At 46.4% G+C, this 22,505-nt stretch overlaps 2 protein-coding genes across 2 annotated transcripts; one reads left to right on the top strand and one right to left on the bottom strand.

Annotated features, from left to right (window-relative positions):
- Positions 1 to 3,697: 3,697 nt before the first annotated feature.
- On the top strand, positions 3,698 to 9,058 carry LOC132070064 (single-stranded DNA cytosine deaminase). The gene is made up of 5 exons (XM_059466644.1): positions 3,698 to 3,838; positions 7,076 to 7,223; positions 7,999 to 8,269; positions 8,422 to 8,537; positions 8,826 to 9,058. Exons 1-5 carry the CDS (start codon positions 3,831 to 3,833, stop codon positions 8,877 to 8,879), a joined length of 597 nt encoding a protein of 198 aa, XP_059322627.1. The 5' UTR covers positions 3,698 to 3,830; the 3' UTR covers positions 8,880 to 9,058.
- A 4,682-nt stretch (positions 9,059 to 13,740) lies between these two features.
- LOC132070048 (C->U-editing enzyme APOBEC-1-like) lies at positions 13,741 to 20,561 on the bottom strand. Its single transcript, XM_059466621.1, has 5 exons — positions 20,541 to 20,561; positions 19,130 to 19,157; positions 18,359 to 18,744; positions 16,450 to 16,568; positions 13,741 to 14,155 (listed from the first exon to the last, which is right to left on the bottom strand). The coding sequence occupies exons 3-5, from the start codon at positions 18,735 to 18,737 to the stop codon at positions 14,129 to 14,131; spliced, it is 525 nt and encodes a 174-aa protein (XP_059322604.1). The 5' UTR covers positions 18,738 to 18,744; positions 19,130 to 19,157; positions 20,541 to 20,561; the 3' UTR covers positions 13,741 to 14,128.
- Between the last annotated feature and the right edge of the window lie 1,944 nt (positions 20,562 to 22,505).

The following is a 22,505-nucleotide window of genomic DNA, read 5'->3' as shown; positions in this document are numbered from 1 at the left end:
CGTGACACTCACCCCACAGTGCTTTGGCTTTGCATTTGCAAACCCCAGCACCACACCATCCCTCTCTGGTGAAGTCCACCCCAGGCAGACCACACACACATCCTCACAGCTTTTCTAAATCTCTGTGGTGCTGCACATTCCGCAAAAATCACTGCTTTGTAAAGCAACGGCTGAAACCTCTCCCCAGGCATGGCATCCACTGCTGCATCACAGGAAGACATGGCAGCTCTAGGGACAAGGCTCTCTGCCCCCATGTCCTAACAGCAAGCTGCTCTATATCTGGTGTGGAGGGGTCTTTTCCACCCAGGACTGGAGTAATGGGAGTGATGTGCCTGGCAGAGGTGCCTGAGCACTACCTTTGTGATGGGTCTGTCATTCTAAGGAGGGTGAGGAATCTTTGTGGAGTGAACACAGTGCAATGTGTGTGTAATAAATAAGCATTTTGATGTATACTCTCAGGTTTAGTATGTGCTCATATTAAGTGAATATGTTCCATGTCCTTATAATAAATAAGCATAACAGCTTATTTTTCTGCCAGTGCCTTAGTGCAAGGAGCTCCACCATTCCCCTGCTCAGCATCTCTGTGCAAGTCACCATCTCTGTGGTGCATCAGCACTTGTGGAGCAGAGAAAGTTTTTCTGTTTGAGGTTTTCTCTTGAGGCCAGGGTGAGCAGGTGTCTGTGTTTCTTGTGTTCAGTGCAAAACCAACCAACTGGTGACAGGGGCGCTACTTTCAAAAGGCGATTTCTTAGCAAAGGGTGAATGGAAAAAATAAATATATATTTATAATGGCATACACCAACACATGACTTCCTGTTGACTAAACAAGCAACCTCTCCTCTGCTTTGGGGCTAGATAATTTAAATTATTCACTGTATTTTGCTGTCTAATTTCTTGGTAATTTGCTTTCTGAATCTTTCGTAAAAGTAATGGTGGCATTCCTCTTCTCACCCCACCTTACACCTGACCACTGCTCTTCAGCCAGCACTTATTTCTCTGTTCTCACTCCAAGAAAATAAGAGTACAAGAAACCTGAAGGGATGCTAGAACATTCTTCCATGATCCCAAAAAGGTGGAGCAGAGCCTGTTGCTAGATAACACTGCAAACACAGCAGCACAGAGACCCTCTCCAGCCTTCTCCAGCAGCTTTAACTGACCCAGGCTTTGATCAGAAACCGTGATGGAGACATCGTCAGTATTTTCCTCTCCCATCTCCAGAGAGGTTTTCACTGAACAGAAAGGACAGAAAACTGAAGTGGTCAGCATATCCCCTTGGGTATGAGCTCCCAGCCTATGCTTGACACATGTAACAGATTTGGAAATTTACAACCAGGGAGAAAGCTGGACAAGTAACGAGATCAGGGATCAGCAACCTTTCCACGGTTTTCTAAACTCTTTTTTTTTTTTTTTTTCACCAGAGCAGGGGTGACATCTGCTAATGAGCAAAATCTTGCTGTGGCAAGAGAGTGCAGCTCCTGTTTTAGGCAGAACTGCATAGGAACTGAAGGTCCCTCTTGAACTGTCCCCTAGACTTGCTACAAGGCCCTAAAGCACATCCACACCAGCAGGTTTCTGTTCTGGGGATTAGAGATAGAGGCAGAGAATCTCTGCCACTGACTTTGCGCACTTGGACCTCGCATGTGAAGGAAGTTACCAGTCTAAGTGAAGGGCATCAGAAAGCCTCCAGCAGTGCTTAGACTTGAGAGCCTTGCCATTAATTGTAGCTCATCTGTTTGTTCATCCATTCTTTCTTTTTTATCTCTGTGGAGAGCAAAGAAACTCTCAACATTTAGGGGAAAGAGCATGTTTTAAACATGGAAGGATGAATTCCACTTACAGACAGAGAAAGGATTCAGTTATACATTTTATGAGACTTGACATGTAAAACCTTTGAGAAAATAATTTTGCACCAATTAAATTTATGGGGAGGACCAGGCTGGCCATTGAGATATTTTTTGAGTCCTTTCAAAGTAGAAAATTTATATAAAATTTTGTGCAATCTTTTGACTATGAAAATTTGAAAATTGAGAACCAGCACAAGAATAAAGGTGAATTTACTTGATTTATTGAATGAAACACAAATGGTTATGATCTCTAAGAAGCAGATTTCCCAGAGTGTGTTGCTTTTTGTTTTTGCTTTTCTCTTTTTTTTATGTCCTGTGTAACAAATGTGCCCTTTGAATTATTAAAAAGAAAATCTAGTATTAAAGTGTGATTGTTGCTCTGACCTAGGAGCTTTGTCACAAGGTGCTACTAGAGCAAAGGCTGAAAGGGGACAGCTGTTTCATTAGCTAGACTTTTCTCTTAGGCTCTGTTAAGCAGGACAGGGATTTTCAAGGATTTCAGTCTTTTCTAGCTTTGGTCAAGCATTAGGAGCCAGACCCTCAAGAAGGATAATTGCCACAGCTCTTGAGACCAATGCAGCTGCCAAAATGTGTTCATTGAGTTTGTATCCTACCCAGGCATTTCCCTGAGGAGTGGGACAGCCCATGCCTGGGCTTTGCAGGAGTGCTTCTCCTTTTCCTGTGGTATGCCATGCTCTGTGCTCTCAAAAACAAGTCCTCTCCAAGCACTGGGCTACAGAGTCTGCTCTGTTCTGGCAACTCATCTCTCCTTTGCCTGTTTTTGCATATACTGGTTTCACAAAGCCTCAGCATTCTGAAAACCAGTAAAATTAATAAGGAAAGTAAATCAAGCAGAGAAAAAACGAAGACCTACCCTAGCATGAGGTAAACAAAAGCCCTGCTGCTCAGCCGTGCCCGCTTGGGGCAGAAGCGGAGCAGAACGTGCCCTGGCTGCCTCCGGGCGCCCTGGCCAGCCCAAGGCACTGCCCCAGCCTCGCTGCCCTTCAGCCCTGCACGGGGGGTGGCTGCCAGGGCAGCAGAGCCTGGGCAGCCCAGAGCAGTGCTGGCAGAGCAAAGCGTGTGCATCCTGAGTGCCAGCCCGGCTGTGACAGCGCAGACTCAGCCACGAGGTCCTGACTGTCACCCTGCCAGAGCTCGGTGCTGGGGCCAGCACCACCTGGAACAGCAGGATCAGGCCCAGAGTCACTCCCCACTGGTGCTTTGGGTCCAGCTTTGCAGTGCAGGTCTGCCACCACCCCTGGCATGCTGACAGGGCTCAGACACCTGTGACAATATTCAGGTGCCAAGCTGAGGCCAGCCTCTCCCCACTGAGCCCTGGAAGCTGAGTCCCTCTCACTCTCATCTTCAGTTCACTGCTGCTCCATGCAGCTGCCAGGCCTTCAGGGGGCCACAGAGGAGCAGGGAAAGTCTGCCCACAAGCTGCTGTTCCTGAGCTCCTTCCAGCAGGGTGGCTCCAGGCTGCTGCACAGAGCTGCAGCCTCTGTGCTGGAGCAGGGCAGGGTCACCACCATCCCTGCACAGCTGCGTGATGCGAAGCCCAGAGGGATGGTGTGGTTTTGCCCACATTCACACTAGTGGTACACAAGCTCTCAGGCCCCCCTCTAACCACTAGACAATGTTTCCTGCCTTGTTATGCTATTGATATTTTTGCAGATAAATTTTGCAGGTGGGGTGGGCTGGTAGGCAGTGCAAGGGGTGGTGGTGACCAATGGGTGCTGAGCATCTTTCAGAACTGATGCCCCTTTGCATCTCAACATCTTTCCCTTCAGCTCCTGCAGCTCCAGAGACCCTTCTAACTCCTCCCTCAACCACACCCCGATGAAAGCCAGCAGGGAGTAGATAGGGGTGAATGGGGAGGGGACACACAGGCCAGTCCACATTTCTGTACATCAGGTCAGAGGGCTGCACAGAGTCTGCGAGATAACCTCCCTGTGATCCCGTCACCTGAGAGAGATCCTGGGAGTCATGGACAGGTAAAATGAGTGTCTCTAGTTTCTTGCTCCTGTGAGAGATGAGAGTCTTTCTGTCAGAATTTACTTGCTTTGCCTCTGGTGTTGACTATCCCTTTCCCTTTCCCTGTCTGACTCACTGATCTAACTCCCTGCCTGTCCTGCTCTTGCAACTTGCATCTCTGTGCCTCTGTTGTTCTTTCTCTTTGACTGTCTGCCACCTGTGCTCTTTTCCCTTTCTGTCATTTCTTTCTTGTGGCTATTCTCTGTTCCTTTCATTGTTTTTATTTTCTAGAAACAAAGGATGATAACAGAAGGATGAACAGTCAGATGCTATCTGCTGCTTAAGCCCCTCAATCCAATTGCACTTGCACTGCAATTAGTCTGTGAGCTTACTATGGCCAATCATTCTCCACAATGGCATACTATGCACACACTCAGGGGGCTTCACTCTGATTTCATGAATCTTTATTTGAGGAGAAGATCTCTGTTCAGGCTGCTTCTTCAGTGCCCAGGTGTAATCACAGCTCCTGTGTCCTTGCTGCTTTCCCCTGAGCTATGCTATAGCCATAGGAGTTGCTTGTGTATCCAGCAGTTTACACCTAGCCAGACATCTGCTCAGTTGCTCCACACAACATCTGTTCATTCATTCTTCTGTTTGCACCTGCCATATTCTGAAATCCTCCCCGGGGAAAAAAAAAGAAAAAAAAAAAAAAAAAAAAAAAAAAAAAACACCAAAAAACCCCAAAAACCCTGGGATGGTGAACTCCAGAGGAAAGGGAGATAAAGAGCTGATGTTAATGAACATTTCTAGTTGAACAAGTGTCTTCCATGATTCAGATTGTCTTCAATTTGTTCTGAAACTGAAAAATAATCTAAGTGATCGTAATTTTATTTTTCTGTGGTTTGGGGTCATTTCTTGTTCTTCACCCTTATTTGCATCCACATGCGACTCTGCAGGGTCAAAAACATTGAATAGAGAAAAATTGAATGAGATGAGAAAAGGGACAACTATAAGAAGAATCAGAAACCTTTTGAAAGCAAATGGTTTTGCCCAAAACTTTAAAAAAAATTTAAAAGGGAAAGTCTGTTTTCACTTATGTTTTTGATGTGATAAAAAGCATTTTTCCATACGGGTTTTAATGAAACATCAACATAATTGTAATTGTTTTTCACCTGGCTTGTATGTTTCTTCAGCAAGCAGTTGCCTTGTGCACAAGGCTCTGCTCTGTTTTCTGCCGTTGTGGCACACCCAGGTAAGTGCTTTGCAAGCCTCTGGCCCATCACACCTGTGCAATTTTCTGGGTTATCCTTTCTGGACAACCTGAGGATCTGTCACCACAGAACAGATCCCCACTCCAGCATCTCTGTTACAGGGCACAGTCTTTTCCATACCCCTGCAATAACACATCTAAGGCTTAGAAACCTGTGGTGAACGACTGGTTGATAATTTTGGGGAGAAAAAAAAATAGGGAGACCAATATGTGTGTGTTAGGAATATACACAGGTGATCATTTGTAAGTGTTTGCACAAAGGCAGGGAAACAGGGTGAATCCAAGGTGGTATGGTCAGCTCCAAGAGTGAGAAGGATGATGAAGAACATACAGTGGGTATGGGAAACAGGCACACACTATGAACAGCCAGAGAAATGGGTGATGGAATGCAGTGGGATCAGCTCGTGCTCTGCTCCTGACACAACCTGCAGTACTGCTCTGGTGTGGAGCAGGACCACAACAGAGCTTCCTGGACAGACCTCCAGGAACAGCCTCAGACTGTTGTTGGGCTTAATGAGATACTTAATGCGGATGCTTTACCCTCCTGACTGTGTGCAGTCTTCTCTGCGGACCTTCTTCTAACAGAAGGCTTGATTGTGATGTGCTCCTGCAGGAGCCTGCCAGCACAAAGCATGGCATAGCTGAGTGTGTGTGTTCTTCCTCTTTCTGTGTGACAGGACAGGCATTTGTGCACTGCAGGCTGAGGGAGACAGGGCAGGAAAGAGTCGTGTGCCTGTCTGTGGGACAATCAGGGCAGCAAGGCCCTGAGGGAGAATGTCTGTGATGCAGGTGAGGAGCAGTAGGGAGTGACACACAGCCTCAAAGCACATCACTAGGCAGCAAGAGGATGAGCATGACTCTGTGAATGAGTACCTGTGATGCAGTGGCCATGTGGCAGGCTGCACAAGGGGCAGAAGCTCCTGGAGGGGCAGAGAGGATGCCTGTCAGCTGGTCATTAAGTGCTCTGCAGTGCTCAAGCTTTATGGTCACACTAGCAAACCGATGAAGGGTGCATACAAGTGACTAGACTCTCAGATTTAAATTCCCAACAAACCCAAATTCCCCTTTTCTACACTTCATTGGAGATCCTTGGGAAAACCCAGCTCAGTATCTCTTAAACTTACCCCAGCTTAAACTGAACATCAGCCTAACAGTGGGAAAAGATGACAAAGGACGTGATTATTTTTAACCTATTCACTTCTGTTTTGCGTTGCTGCGGGGGAGGTGAGTATCTCACCTCAATGAACCCAGCTGCCCGTGTCCCTCCACTTGGCAGTGAGGCTGTTAGAAATGGCTCATGACTGCTTCACCCCCTCCTTGTGCTCCTGCTGCCTCTCCCCAGCATGGTCCCTGGGCACAGGAGCAGCCCCATGCCAGTCTTGATGTCTGTCTGCTGTGGAAGTGGTACTTGTGTCTGGGGAGGTGTCAGCGTGGCTACCATTTATATATTCCATCAGCTGCTGGATGGCATCTTTCCCTGGCCCTGCACACTTTCAACTCTGCTCTTCTTTTAGGCCCTGCTTGGAAGGCATTCAGTCCAGTCTTCTCTGGAGAGATTCTAGTTTGGTCCATCCCTTGCCCCAGTGGACTTTCTGGGTTTCACATAGCAAAAATAACAACTCTTGATGGCTGAACTCCACACCCTCTCATCTTCACAGGTCTTCTCAGATGCCTTCATCCTCCTCCCTCACTGGTGTCCATGTTCTGGATATTTTCAGATATTTTCACACTCTGCCCAGCCATAGTTGCTGTTTGACTAAACACTATTAATTCACACACCATTTCCACTCACAAGGTCACTTGCTTCATCCCCAGAGTCACGTCTGCATCCTTTCCCTAGAACATTTCATGCAAATTACCGACACTCTTCTCGTACAGAGAGGCTTGGATGTGAAGAGGATATTTTTGGTGCTGAGCCCTCAACAGAGACAGGGTAAACAACTGGCTGCATGAGTAAATGTAAATTCTCTCTTGTCTTGTCCTGCAGCATCCTCATGCAAAGGAGACTCTTCCTCTACAACTTCAGGAACCTGCGCAAGGCCAAGGGCCGGCGTGAGACCTACCTGTGCTATGTGGTGAAGCGCCGGGACAGCGCCACCTCCTGCTCCCTGGATTTTGGATACCTGCGCAACCAGGTGGGGGAGGGAACACCTTGCCAGCCCGTTCTGGAGCCCGCAGCTCCAGCTTGCCTGGGGCAGGAGGGAGCAGAGGGCTGTGACAGCAGCACAGGCACACCTGGGGCTGTGCTGGTACAGGCACACCTGGGCACTGTGCTGGTACAGACACACCTAGGCACTCTGCAGGTACAGACACACCTGGGCACTGTGCTGGTACAGACACACCTGGGCACTGTGCAGGTACAGGCACAGCTGGGCATTGTGCAGGTACAGGCACACCTGGGCACTGTGCTGGTACAGACACACCTGGGGCTGTGCAGGTACAGGCACACCTGGGCACTGTGCAGGTACAGGCACACCTGGGGCTGTGCTGGTACAGGCACACCTGGGGCTGTGCTGGTACAGACACACGTGGGCACTGTGCAGGTACAGGCACACCTGGGCACTGTGCTGGTTCACACCGTTTGAGGGATGCAGCCTCCGGGTAAAGCTATGCTTTGTGCTACCCCCGAGTGTGTTGTCAGCGAGACACTCACACTCCCTGCTGCTTTTCCAGTCTCCCTACCCTCCTGCTTATCTCCCGCCCATCCCGTTCGTACATCCCTCCACACCACTGCCCACCAGCGCTGCTCTAGCCCTTAAGTGCTGCCGTGCCTTGTCCCCGTGTGTGCCGACCCAAGAGAATTCCTGCACCTTGCTTCTCCTCCCTCACACCCCACCCAGGCCAGCCTCCCTCCCTGTCCCTGTCACACCCCGCTGACTCCTGGGCCCTGTCTCTCCCGGTTTCCCGAAGATGGGCTGCCACGTGGAGGTGCTTTTCCTGCGCTACATCGCAGCCTGGGACCTGGACCCGGGGCGCTGCTACCGCATCACCTGGTTCACCTCCTGGAGCCCCTGCTACGACTGCGCCCAGCACATCGCCAGCTTCCTGCGCTCCTACCCCAACCTGAGCCTCCGCATCTTCATGGCCCGCCTCTACTTCTGCGAGGAGCGCAAGGCAGAGCCCGAGGGGCTGCGGCGCCTGCACAAGGCGGGGGCACAGATCGCCATCATGACCTTCAAAGGTGAGTTGTGCAGGCAGGAAAGAGATGATGGAGGGCCAAGGGGTGCTGGGGAGAAGGGCAAGGGCAAGGAGCCAGAGAAGATGATGCAGAGTGTGATGATTTAGTGATCAGTGTCCTGTCGAGCACCTGTAACTCCCCCATGTCTTGCACAGATTACTTCTACTGCTGGAACACGTTTGTGGAGAACAGGGAACAGGCATTCAAAGGCTGGGAAGGGCTGCATGAAAACTCTGTCCATCTTGCCAGGAAACTTCGACGAATCCTCCTGGTAAGGGACAATTCTCCTTCTTCTTCCAGTGCCTCTTCCCCCAGCTTATTCCGCTCTATAATTCCTCTCTGCACTTGCTGCTCATCCCTGCCATCTGCCTTTTCATTCACTCCCGTGTCTTCATCTTCCACATCCCTTATGCCTCTTCCTCCAACTTTCTTCATCTCTCCTCTGCTTGTTCACTTCCCCTTCTTCCCCCTCTCATCCCATCTCCTGCCATTCCTTCCTCATATTCATGGGTTCCTGCTCACTCGACAACTGACCTACCATTTCTATTTTGTCCTGCAGCCGCTGTACGAAGTAGATGATTTACGAGATGCTTTTAAAATTCTGGGACTTTGAAGTGAAAGTCATCAGCAATCAGAAGACTTCACAAACACTTGCTCTTTGATTTCCAACTCTCTCCCTTACAACTGATCTTTCTTCTCTTGCCTCCTTACATTCCAGCCCTGTGTCTAGAGATAAGACTATCCTTACTTTCATTTCCAAGGAGAATTAGGCTGATCTTGTGAAGACACCTTCCCCAGGCTCACACCTTATCCATTGCTAACTGGGAACAGCCAGGACTGCAATGACATTGCCAGAGAGTGATTTGCCTCCCCTCAGTCCCTGCAGAGCTAATCCAGGTGATCCACTGAATGGAGCTCTGGGTTCAGCCTTGCCCAGGTGGGAGTAGACAGCCTGCAAAGCTGTTTGTGTGGCTGTGCTCTCACTGGCACTGCACTGACCTGCACACTTCATGAAGGCTTCAGGGAGCACATTTCTTGGCTCTTAAAGCTGCACTACACTCAGCCGCTCTGTGTCCTCCCCTGTGAAATGGTTTAGTTGTCCTCCTGGATGTTGGTAGGAAAACCATCCCAACTGAGGTGGTGCAGCCTATGTATTAACAGCAAAGTTGGCCAGCTAGTGGAAAGCTCAGCTGAGAGTGTTGAAGTGAGTCCTTCACAGCCCAGGTAGCTCAGCTTGAAAACCTCACATGAAGCCAGCAGGTCTCTCTAAGAGGATTGTGTGCAGAGCACCACAGCTCTCACTGTGTGGAGTGTTCTTCATCCTCTGAGCATTTCCCCATAGACCAGACACGCAATGTGCTCCCTCCCCAGCCAGCTGCCTCTGTTGAAGGCACCTTTACAGTCCCACAGTCTCTTGTTTTTCCAAGTTTTCTATTGCCCATAATATGGCCAGCAATGTGACTCTACTGAGAGCTGGCCAGAGAAAATCCTGGCATACGCAAAGCTCTTTAGCCTGTAAATAGATATCTTCTGTAGGGGCCAAAACCAAACCATCCTCCTGCCTGGCAATCACTCTGTTTCCACTAGGGGACCCCATTAGCTCCTGATCTGGTGGACACAGTCTTTACAAGCTGAAGATACAGGTTCACAGCACATGCCTGCTCACCACCACCTTCCTACCCCCTGAATTACAGCTGGATCGCCCTCTCCAGTCCAACCTCTTGGGGTTTGCACAAGGCTGAATGTGTCCCACACTCTGGGTGTGCTCTATCATTTCCTTCATGGTGGCTGCAAGTTGTGTGCTCCTTCTGGGTAGGGCTGGAGGCTCCTCAGAACACCTGCCCTGGTGCTAGGACAGCAGAGCTCTGCCCCTACAGGGCCTGCTCCTGCTGGCAGAGGTCACAACCAGCGGCCTCACAAGCTTTCTTCAACTTCAGGCTCCCAAGGCATTCTCAGCTTGGGAAATTTTGACCAGGAATAGCAATGACAGTCCTTTGCAAAGCATTAATTTGCAAGCATGGTGTTGTATATTTGTTTCATATGGTGCATATTATTTATATAAATAAAGGTCTTACAAACAAGCATCTGGCTTTGTCTTTTTTTTTGGTATCATGTGGGTGAAGGAAGTATATTGGACACCGAGGATTGACATGCCACCTTTTCTTTCTGATTTCTGGAGGTACAACCTAGAAATATTAAACTGTCTTCATACTTTTACTTGTAGCTTTGAAGTTACTGACAATGTCACCCAGCATATCAAGGCAGATAAATTGTTAGGATACTTTAGAAATACTACCAAAAACCTCTGAAGTTATCTGAGATGCTTCTTTCATTGATGGCCAGCCAATTGTGCCCATTCATGACTCATAATCGACCACACTGGACACAAAAGGGCTGACAATATGCTTCACAAAACTAGAAGAGAAGCAAAGATGTATAAAGAATCTTCATCTTTCAACTTTCAACATTGTACCTGTACAACGTCATTGTCCTTCTCAGTGGAATTGTTAGAAAAAATTACCATTTTCTTAGAAAGGGGTTGAGATACAAGCTTTTGATTAAATTTTGACTAACACTGAGTTGAAGATACTTGTTGAAACATGACAGCAGCTGACATTGTACAGAAGGAGAAAAAAATGTAATGAGTAAATGCAAAGAACCATGAGTTATATTAGGAATACATCCTATATTTAGATTCTTTTGAACATAAATCTGATTAAATTCAGAGTGGACTCTAGAGTTAATCCATGTGATTCAGCTATAGGAATTTAGCTCTTTTGCACACAAGATTGTTTTAACTGCATTTTTTCTGTTCACAAATACCAATTCATATTGTTTGTTACAAGCTATTCTTTAATTTGGTGTTCTAAATTAATTCAGCCTCAAACGCTTTAGGTGTCTCTGCCAAGAATAACTCCCTGGAGGGTGACTGTTATGCAGCAACATTACTTTATTAACCCAAGATATTTTTCTTGCTTTGGAGACTGTTTATATAGTGAACATTTCACTACTGATTATATATTTTTGAGAACCACTTATCTTTACGGCCGTATGGAGATTGTGGGTGTGCTATTCTAGGTGTCTCCCTTCTTTATATGCACCTGGGCAGAAGCTAAGCTCTCAAGGGGACTGTGGCAAATATACCTGCAGTCCCAGCTGCCTGAGCTGTGGGAAATGGGTGCTTGTGATTTCTGGGAGAGCATTTCCTGCCCAAACTGTGGGGAACAGCCAGACCAGGGGCCTTAATGCTGGCTGAAAACCCCAGCCTCGTTTGATCAACACTGCATGGTTTGCAGCAATGAACTCTGAACACAAGCACGTCCAGGTAGCTGTGGAGTCCTTGATAAGAAAGGAAACAGGAAAATGGGATGGCAGCTGGTGTGGACAGCTGGGCATGGCTGCCATCTCCTGGTGCTCGGAGTGTCTGCCACCCTGCAGAGGGTGCTGCCTTGAAGGGTTGCTGATCCATGCTGCAAACAGCTCCCAAACCTGTCTGTGAACAGCCCCGCAGCGTGTCCACAGAAGAGCAGGACACTGACATCATTCCCCCAGCTGCACGCAGCATTCCTCCAGGTCAGTACACGGTGTCCTTGGACTTTGCAGTAATGAGAAACAGATTACCATTGAACAATGCAAAGGCACACTCCAGACCCTTGCAAACACAAGCATGGCTTCTCCCTCCTTTTCTCCTCCTCTGCTGCGTGCTCGTACTTGGAAATCAGGATAGAAAGGGGTTTCAGGGTCATGGAATCTCCCTTGCAACTTGTCCCTTCAGGGGGTTTTCAGTCTACATGTATTTGTGTCCAGCATTGTCTTTGAGGTCGTTTTTCTACTCTCCCTGGTGCTGACCCTTTAGCGTTCCTAGCAGCAGAAATGTCATTATTTCTTCACATATGTATTAAATATTCACAGTGATGGAAGTCAGATTTGGTTCGCAGAGGAAAGATGAAGGGATTTGGCAGAGAAGAGACCCCTCGTTCAGACAACATGAGCAATGAGGAGCAGAGCCCCTGCTGGGCAAGGAGAAAGTAGGTTGCTGCAAGAGCAGAGGTCATAGCAGGTGGGGAGGCACCAAAGGGTGGCAAGGATTCTGGAGGCTGCCTTTCACTTTTGAACCTCCCATACACTTTGTCTTAGGCGGGTTTGCCCTCAGGCTTCCAAACCCACATCAGATATGGCTAAAACTCCATTTCTGTTGCTGCTGTTGCACCCAAGTTCCAGCACAGGGAGGGTGTTGATGTCTCCCCACTATAATCCTGTCATTAATTCACTTTAAGAACTATCCCACTCTACAAGGTGGCACAATGTTTTTACCAGTCCAGAGGGCCAGGAGAAGTTCAGAGCAGACCAGCTGCCTTCTGTGGTTACCTTCAAAGGCTACCAGTGTGGTAGACCCGCCTCTAGGCTTCACAGGCCAGTAGGGGCACAGCAGAGATACAGCAGATTGCAAATTCACTCTGGCAGATAAAACCAGTGTGAAAAACTTTGCTGGGCTGACTTGGAACTGGCAAGCTTCCAAACAGACCAGAGGAAGTTTGTCCTCCTGCCTTCAGTGGAAAGGGCTGAGCCCTGGGCATGAATGGTTATGGGCCCTGCTGTACTAAGCTGCATGTTGATCAAGTGATTTGATTGCTCCCTAAGTAAACAAGGAGCAAACACCATAATGTCCAAAAAGAGAGCATGTGACATCCAATATGAGGCCCTGGACAGGGGGAAGAAAAGTTTAGCTGTGCTATACATTGTTTGGAGTTGTCTTATTTGTCTAACATAGGAGACACTCCCCAGCCAGCTGTGCTCAGCCTTAGATACACTCCCACACTGTGGGGACTGGAGCTGCTTCCTCAGCCTGCAGCTTTTCTGGCTGTCTCAATAGTCTGCTAAACATCTGGAGATTTTTGCAAGGACAGAGCATGCTACAAGCATAAATAAACTGGAAGAGATGGGCACAGTTCCCACCAGCCCCTGCCTTGTTCTTCAAGTTATCTTTTGTGCATGTTGCAGGTCCCAGCACCAGCACATTCCCCAGTGGCATCACACAGTAGGCCTCCTGCTTGAAGAGGCTGGGAATCATGACACATGGAGCTCCCCACATGATTCATTCAGATGATCTACATTTTTTGCTGTTCAAATTCGAAACTGCTGCAAGACCCAACACACCTGTAGCTTCTTTTTGCCTTCTTCCAGTAGAAAGACCTCAGAGCTTTCAAAATCTCCTATTTCACCATTCCACTCTGTGTTTCCAGCTGTTTGCAATGAACACCTATGTCTCCAGAGTGTGGAATTACAAGGGAAGGATGTCTACCAAGGAGCGGAACAAGAAAAGCAAAGTTTCCACAATGTTGACATCTTCCCTTTTATTATACTGGTTTTACAGTCATAAATAAAGTTTACACTCAAAAATAAAACCTTAAAATGAAGTATTACTACAGTATTGCATAAATACTCTAATAGTATGAAATATATTCTGAAGCATACACACATAGCCATAAAAGAGATCTTCATAAGAAATTCTGAAAGCAAGAATGCACGGCTGATTACTTTTTTGGAACAGATCAGAGCATGAAATATATTACATGCTGGCCTCTCAAGAGGACCCTTGCAGAATCTGATTGCAGAATCTGCAGACGTGGAAGGCCTGATTGTGGGGCATGGTCTCCATCCCCACTCCCTGATGGCTTCTCATGCGCTCCTTCTGTTCTGTTCAATGCTTAGCAAGGCCCAGACAGTGATAAGAGTCTTCTCTGGTGGCAACAAGAAAGTTAGCAAGGCTGCAGAAGAAAAGACTGCCAGCGACTGGCTTTTCTGGTCTTGTATTGATGCACAAACTGAGCTTGAAAGCATGGTGGTGAGGCTTGTTAGCATTCAGTTTGCCAGAAATGGAGGAAGCTCCTAGGGAAGAAGAAAAAAAAAACATTAAAATTTTGATACCAAAAGCTTAAGCTGTCTCTTCAGCATGATAGAGAATTTGAAAATGAAGCATCTGCTCCAGGATATCACTCTGATCCTCCTTCAATGTGTTAAATAATCTCCCTCAAGATACATTTTTCCAGACAACAGGGCAGCACCTCATAATTTACTGTGCCATGTACTCCACTCCTAGAAATACAGACCATTTACAAACAGAAACATTTAAAAGGTAGCAACTTGCATAACTGAATGCAGGGGAAGTGGAGTTGGATCTTGTGGAAAGGCAAACTTTTGGGGTGTTAGAAAGGCCCCCCCAGAGGTTTCTAGTCACACACCATGTTTGCAGCATGGCTAACTCCAAGGCTGGACCAGGCAGCTCAGAGGGAAGTTCTCAGTGTCTCCAGGGATGGAGGTGACAGCCTCACCATGTTCCAGCACAGCACCATTGTCAGGAGAGACGTTTTCCTTCCATCCTGCTGGAATTTCCCTCACTGCAGCTTGTGTGTGTTACCCTGTTTTCTCTCTGTGCATCACTGAGGAGAGTTTGGCTACATCTTTACTGCCTTTATGTAGTGGAAAACTGCAGGTTTGCACTAAGCTCCCACTTAGCCACCTTCTCTATAGGTCAAGGAAAGCCTGTTCACTCAACCTCTCCTTGTAGGGCAAATGCCCCCATCCCCTGCCCTTTGCAGTGGGGCTCCACCACATCCCCTCTGGTTCCTCAGTGTTTTTCTGCCAGTGAGGCCAGGGCTTGATGCAACCGTGTGTATTTCTCTGGAGCTCATGCCTGGAACTCACTCACCTCATTACACCTCTGCATAATTAGTAAAACGGGGCAGGATGTTCAAAGGGGCTGAGCACACAGACATTCCCATTCCTTCTGTGGAGGGTTGGTGGTTAGAACTACTGATGATGGGCCCTGTGCACATTCATTTGAGGGGTGGCTTGTGTTTAGCTGAGGCAGCAGGGCAGTTCAGCAAGTGCCTGACTTCCAGCAGGCTTCCCAGCTGGCAGGACTCTGCAGAAATCACCAATGTTGCCTTGCTGGGACAGGCAATTTGTTAGCTGGCTCTTTAAACCAAGGCCTGAAGGGCAGATTGCCCTTGTACCACTGTAGGGGCCCGTGCTGAGTCAGCAGCAGTTTGTCAGCACTGAGGAGCACTGAGCAGCCGGCTCCGCTCAGCTCCCGGCAGGCATCGCACCGTGCCCGGATCGTGCGTAAGCTGCTAAATTATTTAATCATCTCAGGCATTAGGAGACTCAGAAAGGCTGAAAGCCAAGGGGAAAACGTCTCCTAAACCATTACATTGCATAAAGCACTTTGTTAGATCAGCTGATTGACTGGACATTGCTACTGACTGTGTATCCTGTCACCTGAACGTCTTACTCAGGCAAGAAATGGAAAGGTCAGGTCTTGAGGTACTGAAAGCCCTGTGTAATGTATGGGGTGGATGGAACTGAAATGAGGTGAATGTGTACCTTTTCCTCAGCCAGAAATAAAACAAGGCAATCCTACAAAGGGGTTAGGTTTGTGTCTGTGACTCTAAGTCCCTGCCAGCAGTTTTGTGCATCCCTTCCTCTGCCTCCTGCCATCCATTCTGCACAGAGGGACCAGTTCAAGCAAGAACTTGCTTGCCCCACAAAGGGTGGCTGAGCCCCACAGTTTACTCCAGTCCTGGTCTCCTCTCCTGTTCAGTATACCACTTCCTCTTTCTGAGTAGGATATCAGGCTGTACAAGTAACTTCTACAGTTGTATGGATTGCAAGAACAATGGAAAGCAGATCTTGGTCCTATTGTACTCTAATATGTAAACTCTGATCCTGAAGGTAAATCCACCCATCTGGGCTTTTGAACTTGCTCAGAACTTAACTGAAATCCATGGCCCTGTCCTGAGGAAAAAAGAGAATACTTGAATAATGATTACAGAGCTGAAGGAGCTTCTGGGGTCAAATAGCTCGGGTAAGCTGCAAGCTAGTGAACTGGTAGCTGATTCATGCAAAGGGTTGAAATAATATAACTTTTCTTAGTTAAAATCTGAGAGTAGTGCTCAATCTCTTCTATCCTCTGCTCCTGGACAAAAAGGCACAATGTAGCAGCATAGTCCTCTGGCAATCTCTTGCCTGCTCGGCTGTCTGTTTATGAAGCTTCAAGCCTATGCTTATTTTTCCTACTCTCATTTCTGCTAACACCATTGCTGGGATCATCCAAATCTCCTTTTCCTTGGATTTTTTTGCATTTATTTTTGCTCCTGGTGTTTTTTCAGGTGTCTACTTACCAAAAAGATATGTAAGAGTTCTATGCTATTCAAAATGAAGTATAAAGTGACGTTCTGGGGCCAATAACCATCTTCTCCGGGTTGGTGTGCAACAAAATTTCTCCAGCAGTACCTGTAATCTAAGAAGAGAGATACCCAGTCACTCCTGATGAAAGGATGCCCAGTTCTTTCTTCATTAACATGTCAGTGAGTCATTTGTTTCTCAGTAAGAATACAGTAAAGGACAAAGATATTCATATGAGGTGTGCACAAATAACTACACAAATAAGTTAGTGGAAAGGGGAACCAAAACTCTACAGAGTAGCAATATGTCTAAAAATTAATTGCCAGAGAGAGAAATTGATCATTGTGGGGGCTTGGGTAACCCTTATCACAAATAGCATGCTCTGGCATAAAGCCAAGAGAGAAGGAATCAGCAAGTGGCAGGAGTGAAAAGGGAAGTGGGACAGGCAGTCAGAGCTGGTCAGGCTCTCCTTTTGGCAGCCTTATGCTTGAGAACACAGCTTTGGTAAGACAAGTTGCTTCAGTCATGAATCTGTCTGACTTATCCAAATGATAAGGGAAAAGCTGGAGTGAATACACTAACATTTAGCAGTTTCATATTGATCTTAGTGTTGATGGGATGGCCAGAGCTTCTGACAATGCTCTGGTGCTATAATCCCAGGGACAGCGCACCCAATATAAGTAAATGTCCTTTAAGATTACATTTGATCCAGTGGGTTTCATAGCTCCACACTCCAGTGGTAAATATCCACACAGGTGTGTGAGGTTCATCTCTTCAAATATACATTCCTTTTTGTGAGCTGCTTGTCTGGACTGTTTTTACAGCCAAACATTACCAGGCAAGCAAGATACACACAACAAAAAGGCAAGACACATCTTCTGTGATGCATCATCTGAAAGTGTCCTTTAGACAAGTTTCCTGCTCTTCTCTCCCTACCAAGGGAAATCAATTACTTGATGCAGCTGGCAAGCTGATCTGCATGTGTATTCTAGGAGGGACAGGATTTTACGCTGCATATAAAGGAGGTGCGCATAGCTAGAGAAACCTCCAACCCTCATGTTCAGATTTGGCAAGAGGAAATGACCATGCTGGTCCTGCTGCTGTGCAGGGGAAGACTGGGGAAGAAATAAGGCAGAAGAGAGTGACATTTTTGCACTCACTAATCCTCCCTGTAATATGCAATGTGAAATAATTCATGCTTAGGGGGAAAATCTATAAAAACCAAAATTGTAAAATAAATTAAACATCCAACGAGCCTCTGACCACGGACAGCCCAGAGACAGATTACCACACCGAAATTGGGACACTCCTGGTGGCAGCAGGAAAGAATGCCTCGTTAACAAGTAAAAAGACCTGGCTAGTGTGGAGATGGGATGCCTCTGGAAAAACACGGGAACACCCTAGGACGATCAGCACTTGATAAGTGTCATCAATCAAGATAACAGAAGTCATCAAGAACATACATCTGAATACCCAACTTCTCCTGACATGATCAGCACCCGCCACCACCCAAGAAACAGCGATTGTCCAACCCTGCAGTGAAAGAAACTTCATACACATGCAGGGTGACAAAAGAAATCGAGGCACCTCTGCCTCAGGCACAAAAAATTCTATAAAACAGCCTTGCTGGAGACGGCATTCGTGAACAGAGGGAAGTCTGATGCTATAGAGGTCGGATCTTGGTTCACCCAGCGCCGATCCCGGGCCCGACGCTGTCTCTTTGGCTGTAGCTTTCGAGGACCGTGTTTTCAGTAGTGAAAATAAATTGCCTTGCAGTAATTAATTTGGCTTTCTCCTTGATCATTTATAACACTCCCCAAAGCCAGCCATCACCTCTGTTACAAACCAAGAGTGCACATAATCCCAGAACTTTCAATCCACACTTAGACAGAGTTTCTGGGTTACCTTCAAGGTTCATGATACGTATAGCGACTCCATTCATCATCAGGCTGCGGAGACCTCGTCGGTTCCGGATATCGAAGTGCCTGAACAGCTTGGCTGCATATATATCCAAGGTCACGTTAGGGTGTGACCTCAGGAACTCCAGAATCCTTCTGCAGCAGTTTCCACAGGGACTAGATGAAATGAACCAGGTGATGGAGCAAGGAGTTCGTGGCCTGTTATTGAAATGATTTTCCAGGAAGTTGATTTCAGCATGTTGTTCACGATTGTTTGAGCACCAGTTCCTCTGGATGGCACGTCTTCTCCGCCTGATTTCATACAGCAGGTACACCCTTCCATTTTGTCTAGGTGGAAAATTTCTTTGGAAATCTTCTGGCTGCATCTTCCACCTGAAGAAGAGTACCAGCAGTACTGTGATCCCAGCACTTCAATGATGTTTGGTCCCATTATGCATTGCCTACTCTCAATATCAGCCAGGACTCCCACTCCCAGCTTTTCCCATCAGAAATGAGCAGCTTGAGGAATGTCGCGATTTAGCGATCTAGAGCTGGAATTTGATGAAAGCTTCAGAACACCCCCAGCACCTCCTCAAGAACTGTTGGGTGGGTAAGCAAACTCGTCGCCCCTCAGAGATCAGCACCAGTCAAAGCAGTAAGGCAACTGGAAAAGGAAGATTGAGGAAAGGGATAGTAAGAATAAAACAAGGCAAAAGCGTGTCTCTGGAAATTGCCAAGTGGCTCAGGCAGCAGTGAGTGACAGACCTACATCTCTTACCCTTGGTTGTTCTCTCTGGATGAGGGACCTGTGTAGAAAAGATTTGTGAATCACTGAGGAGAGCAGGTCAGAAAACAAAATTGCCTCTGCCCATTCTGTCCAGACACCTTTCAGTTCTATACACACCCTCTTAAATCTCTTTTCTCTAAAAGGGGTCAATAAGTAATCACAGCCCAGCAGGATAGGCACTCTGCGATGCAGGAGGTGTGGACTCCTACCTGGAAGTTGAACTTGATGGTTGTTTAAACCATTTTGTACACAAATCCTTGTTCAGTTTAGCACATTATGGTTGATTGTGTAAATACTCAAGTTTAAATTCCCTGATTTCAGCTGTACTGAATCTGCTTTTCCCTGACTAATCAAAGAGCAGAATCAAATGTCTTATCCCTTTAAATTTTCCAAACCACTTCTATGAGAACAGGCAAAGTTTGAGCCATTTTCTCATTGGTACTCATAATCTTGGCAATCCAGGCAAAAACATTTCCACAACTGACTTCCCATCTTTATTTAATCTGTAAGTTTCTAAAAAACTAAAAAAAAAAATCAGTGCCAAGGAAAAAAAAATCTGTACAGAAAAGAGGGTAACAAATACATACAGGGTGGCAACACAGCCCTGCCTGATTATACACATTTTATCTTCCATAGTGGCAAGCAACTTTGGCCCCATGACTTATTCATCCCTTCCCAGTTGAGGGTCTAGAGGAAAACAGTTGCAGGTGATCAAGGCAACTTATTTATTTTGTAAAAATCCACCAACAGGAAACTTAAGGATTTAGGAACCATAATTTTATTTGATAAAATATTTTTTATATAAAAATAATTAATTTTATTTTTCTTTTTTGTTTTTATGAATTATACATAATATAATAGATTTCTTTTACTATATACTTAGAATTAAGATACTAAAGGCATTTTTCTGCAGCTTAGCTTGTGAAGATGAGAAATTCTGAATTATACAGAGCAAAATTACGTTTTAACATGAAGAAAATAGTTTTCCACATCAACAGAGACATGATCAACTACTAGCACAGCCTTATTGCCCTGATTCTTTAAGAAGAATATTCTAGTTATTTATCACAATGAAAATAAAATAGATTAATACATTAGCTAACTAAATTGCTCCATTCTTAAATGCTTTTGAGATCTCTTTTCACAGTAAAAGTTCTTTTGAATTTTGAATTCTTCTTGCCATACCAAGGTTAAAAAATTATGTTAATAGTTTGAAGCTGGACCCAAGACTCAAGATACAGTAATGTATTCAAAGATATAAAACAGAAATCCACATCTGTCTCCTATGTATCCTCGTGCCAACAATACACATTTGTCTCGACACTCCAGTTCTTTAGATACAACTACAGTGAATATCATGATTATTGAGAAATAGGCCTGCCTTTCACATAAATGTACTTACCTCTGGCACTGACAGCAGCCCTGGGTATTTCTGGATTTGTGCATTGCTTCCTGGAAGACTGGTGTGCCTTTATAAGTCTTACATTAGTTTCAGTTTCTATTCCTGAATCATAACACTGATCTTTGGGCCCTATTAATGCTGCTGATTAGCTGAGCATTTCCTAATGGTGACTTCTTCACATTTGTACTATCCAGCTGGCTGAAGCTGAAAGCAAGCCTCTGGCAGCAAAGAACTGCAAATGGGGGTGATCCCACTCAGAAAATGATCTGGCCTCGAGTACAAGATTTCCTTCAAGGTACCTAACAGGTGAGCCACTTTTTGAAGTGCAGACAGAAATTACATTTCTTTTTAAACTCTGGCTCCAGAACAGAAGAGCAAATCTTCTCTAGTCACCCCAATGTGATGAGAGAGAAAAACATCTACACAAATGGCACCAAGCCACACAGCTGTGGCATGGCACGTCACTTTTCCGACACCCAGATGCCACGAGGAAGTTGAGCAGAGGCCAGTGGAAAGAGTAAACAGAATATATCGTGTGCAGCACCTGCGAGCCTGTGGAACTGCAGCGGGTATGGTGGTCACTGCCATTTCCCTTGGGGGGACTTCTCCCGTGGCATTCCAAGCACTGCTCACACCCCCTTGAGCCTGAGTCCTCACAGAATCAAGCAGACACTCCACGTGTGTGACCTCTGAGCTGTGGTCACTGACTGGGCAGCCACTCTCAGGCTGACTCTAAGCAAGCTTCCCACCAGCCAGGAGAGTTTGGAAGTGGACACCGTGTTGTGCGGGAACATCCAGATATTTTTGAAATATCTCAGCTGAGAAGATCTCTGTGCTCATGTGGACACTGAGAGCAAGACCTGAGCCACCTGCGGAGTATCTGCAGAAGCTATTGGTCATGATATCAGTTCACTGATGCAAATAGAGCAGGCATCTTCCAGTGCCCTGAGAAATCTGCTCAGCATTATGAACTGGGCATCACCTCACTGTGATCACCTTACTGTGATTCTGTAACTCTCACAAGATGCAGCAAAATAATATTTCCCATTTAACCTGAAAAATTACTGAAACCATGCTGGTTTCTAGTGAGAAGCTTTCCTCTGACACACCCAAAACTAGCTTGCAGAGGAAAGGGATTACAAAAGAATGCCTTAGGTAGTGTCAGTATCTGTCACTCACATTTTTTTCTGGTTTTGTGACAAAATTATTTTTGGCCTGATGCACAATGTAGAGATTGCCTTCCTTGGTGCCAAGCTGGATGTGGGATTTTAAAGCTAAGGGAGTGATTTATTTGTATTCTCTGCAGCAAGCTCTCAGTATTCTGTTGTTAAAAAGTGTTCGGTTTTCCACCAGGGCAGAGAACAAGCTGGAAGCGTACACGAATGTGAAGCTCAGAGGGGGTGGGGATTCAGGCACTGGCAGGACTCTCTGCCAAGGAGAAGAGTGGTTGTGGCAGGCATCAGGCAGTGCCAACACTGAGTCTGCCCTTGAGGCCTCTTCTGCTGCAAGGTCACTCCTCCCTTGTCAGCACAGAACTGTTCCCTGGTGGTTGCACTATTTCCTACCACAGAAGAGTGAAGGGGAGCAACTCAAACACTCAAGAGATTGCTGAAACAAAACCATGATTGGCTAATATGGTTTTGAGTTCATGGGTGTGATCCTCGTTGAGAGAGGAAAGCTTGGTGCTGCAAAACTCCCTTCACTGCCCCATCCTTACAGTACATATTTACAAATAAGCAGGGGTGAATTAGGCTTAGAGATGATTAGTCTGATTAGTCTGCAAAGACTCTCTTGATTAGCAGCAGTAGTTCCTGACAGAAAACCAGCAATGTGCCACAGAAAGTGGAGAAGGAAAATGTCCAAGCAAGGAACCAGCAATGCAACACTTTCAGGTGTTTCCAGGAAGCTGAATGTGCTGTATGAGATGGTGGAAAGCCAAAATGAAAAAATTATTGGAAATATTGC

The sequence above is a fragment of the Ammospiza nelsoni genome, chromosome 2, assembly GCF_027579445.1.
Source record: "Ammospiza nelsoni isolate bAmmNel1 chromosome 2, bAmmNel1.pri, whole genome shotgun sequence".
Classification (NCBI taxonomy): domain Eukaryota; kingdom Metazoa; phylum Chordata; class Aves; order Passeriformes; family Passerellidae; genus Ammospiza; species Ammospiza nelsoni.
This window is presented reverse-complemented; position numbering and strand designations above follow the sequence as displayed.

What these genes read in the sequence shown, in the direction of transcription:
- LOC132070064 (XM_059466644.1), top strand. An exon ending in TTGGATACCTGCGCAACCAG is followed by an intron (nt 7,224 to 7,998) that starts GTGGGGGAGGGA and finishes GGTTTCCCGAAG; the next exon opens with ATGGGCTGCCACGTGGAGGT. An exon ending in AACTTCGACGAATCCTCCTG is followed by an intron (nt 8,538 to 8,825) that starts GTAAGGGACAAT and finishes TTTGTCCTGCAG; the next exon opens with CCGCTGTACGAAGTAGATGA.
- LOC132070048 (XM_059466621.1), bottom strand. Translation starts at nt 18,737, where the DNA reads ATGCAGCCAGAAGATTTCCAAAGAAATTTTCCACCTAGACAAAATGGA. An exon ending in ACGTATCATGAACCTTGAAG is followed by an intron (nt 16,569 to 18,358) that starts GTAACCCAGAAA and finishes CTCTCTTCTTAG; the next exon opens with ATTACAGGTACTGCTGGAGA. An exon ending in AACTCTTACATATCTTTTTG is followed by an intron (nt 14,156 to 16,449) that starts GTAAGTAGACAC and finishes CTTCTTCCCTAG; the next exon opens with GAGCTTCCTCCATTTCTGGC.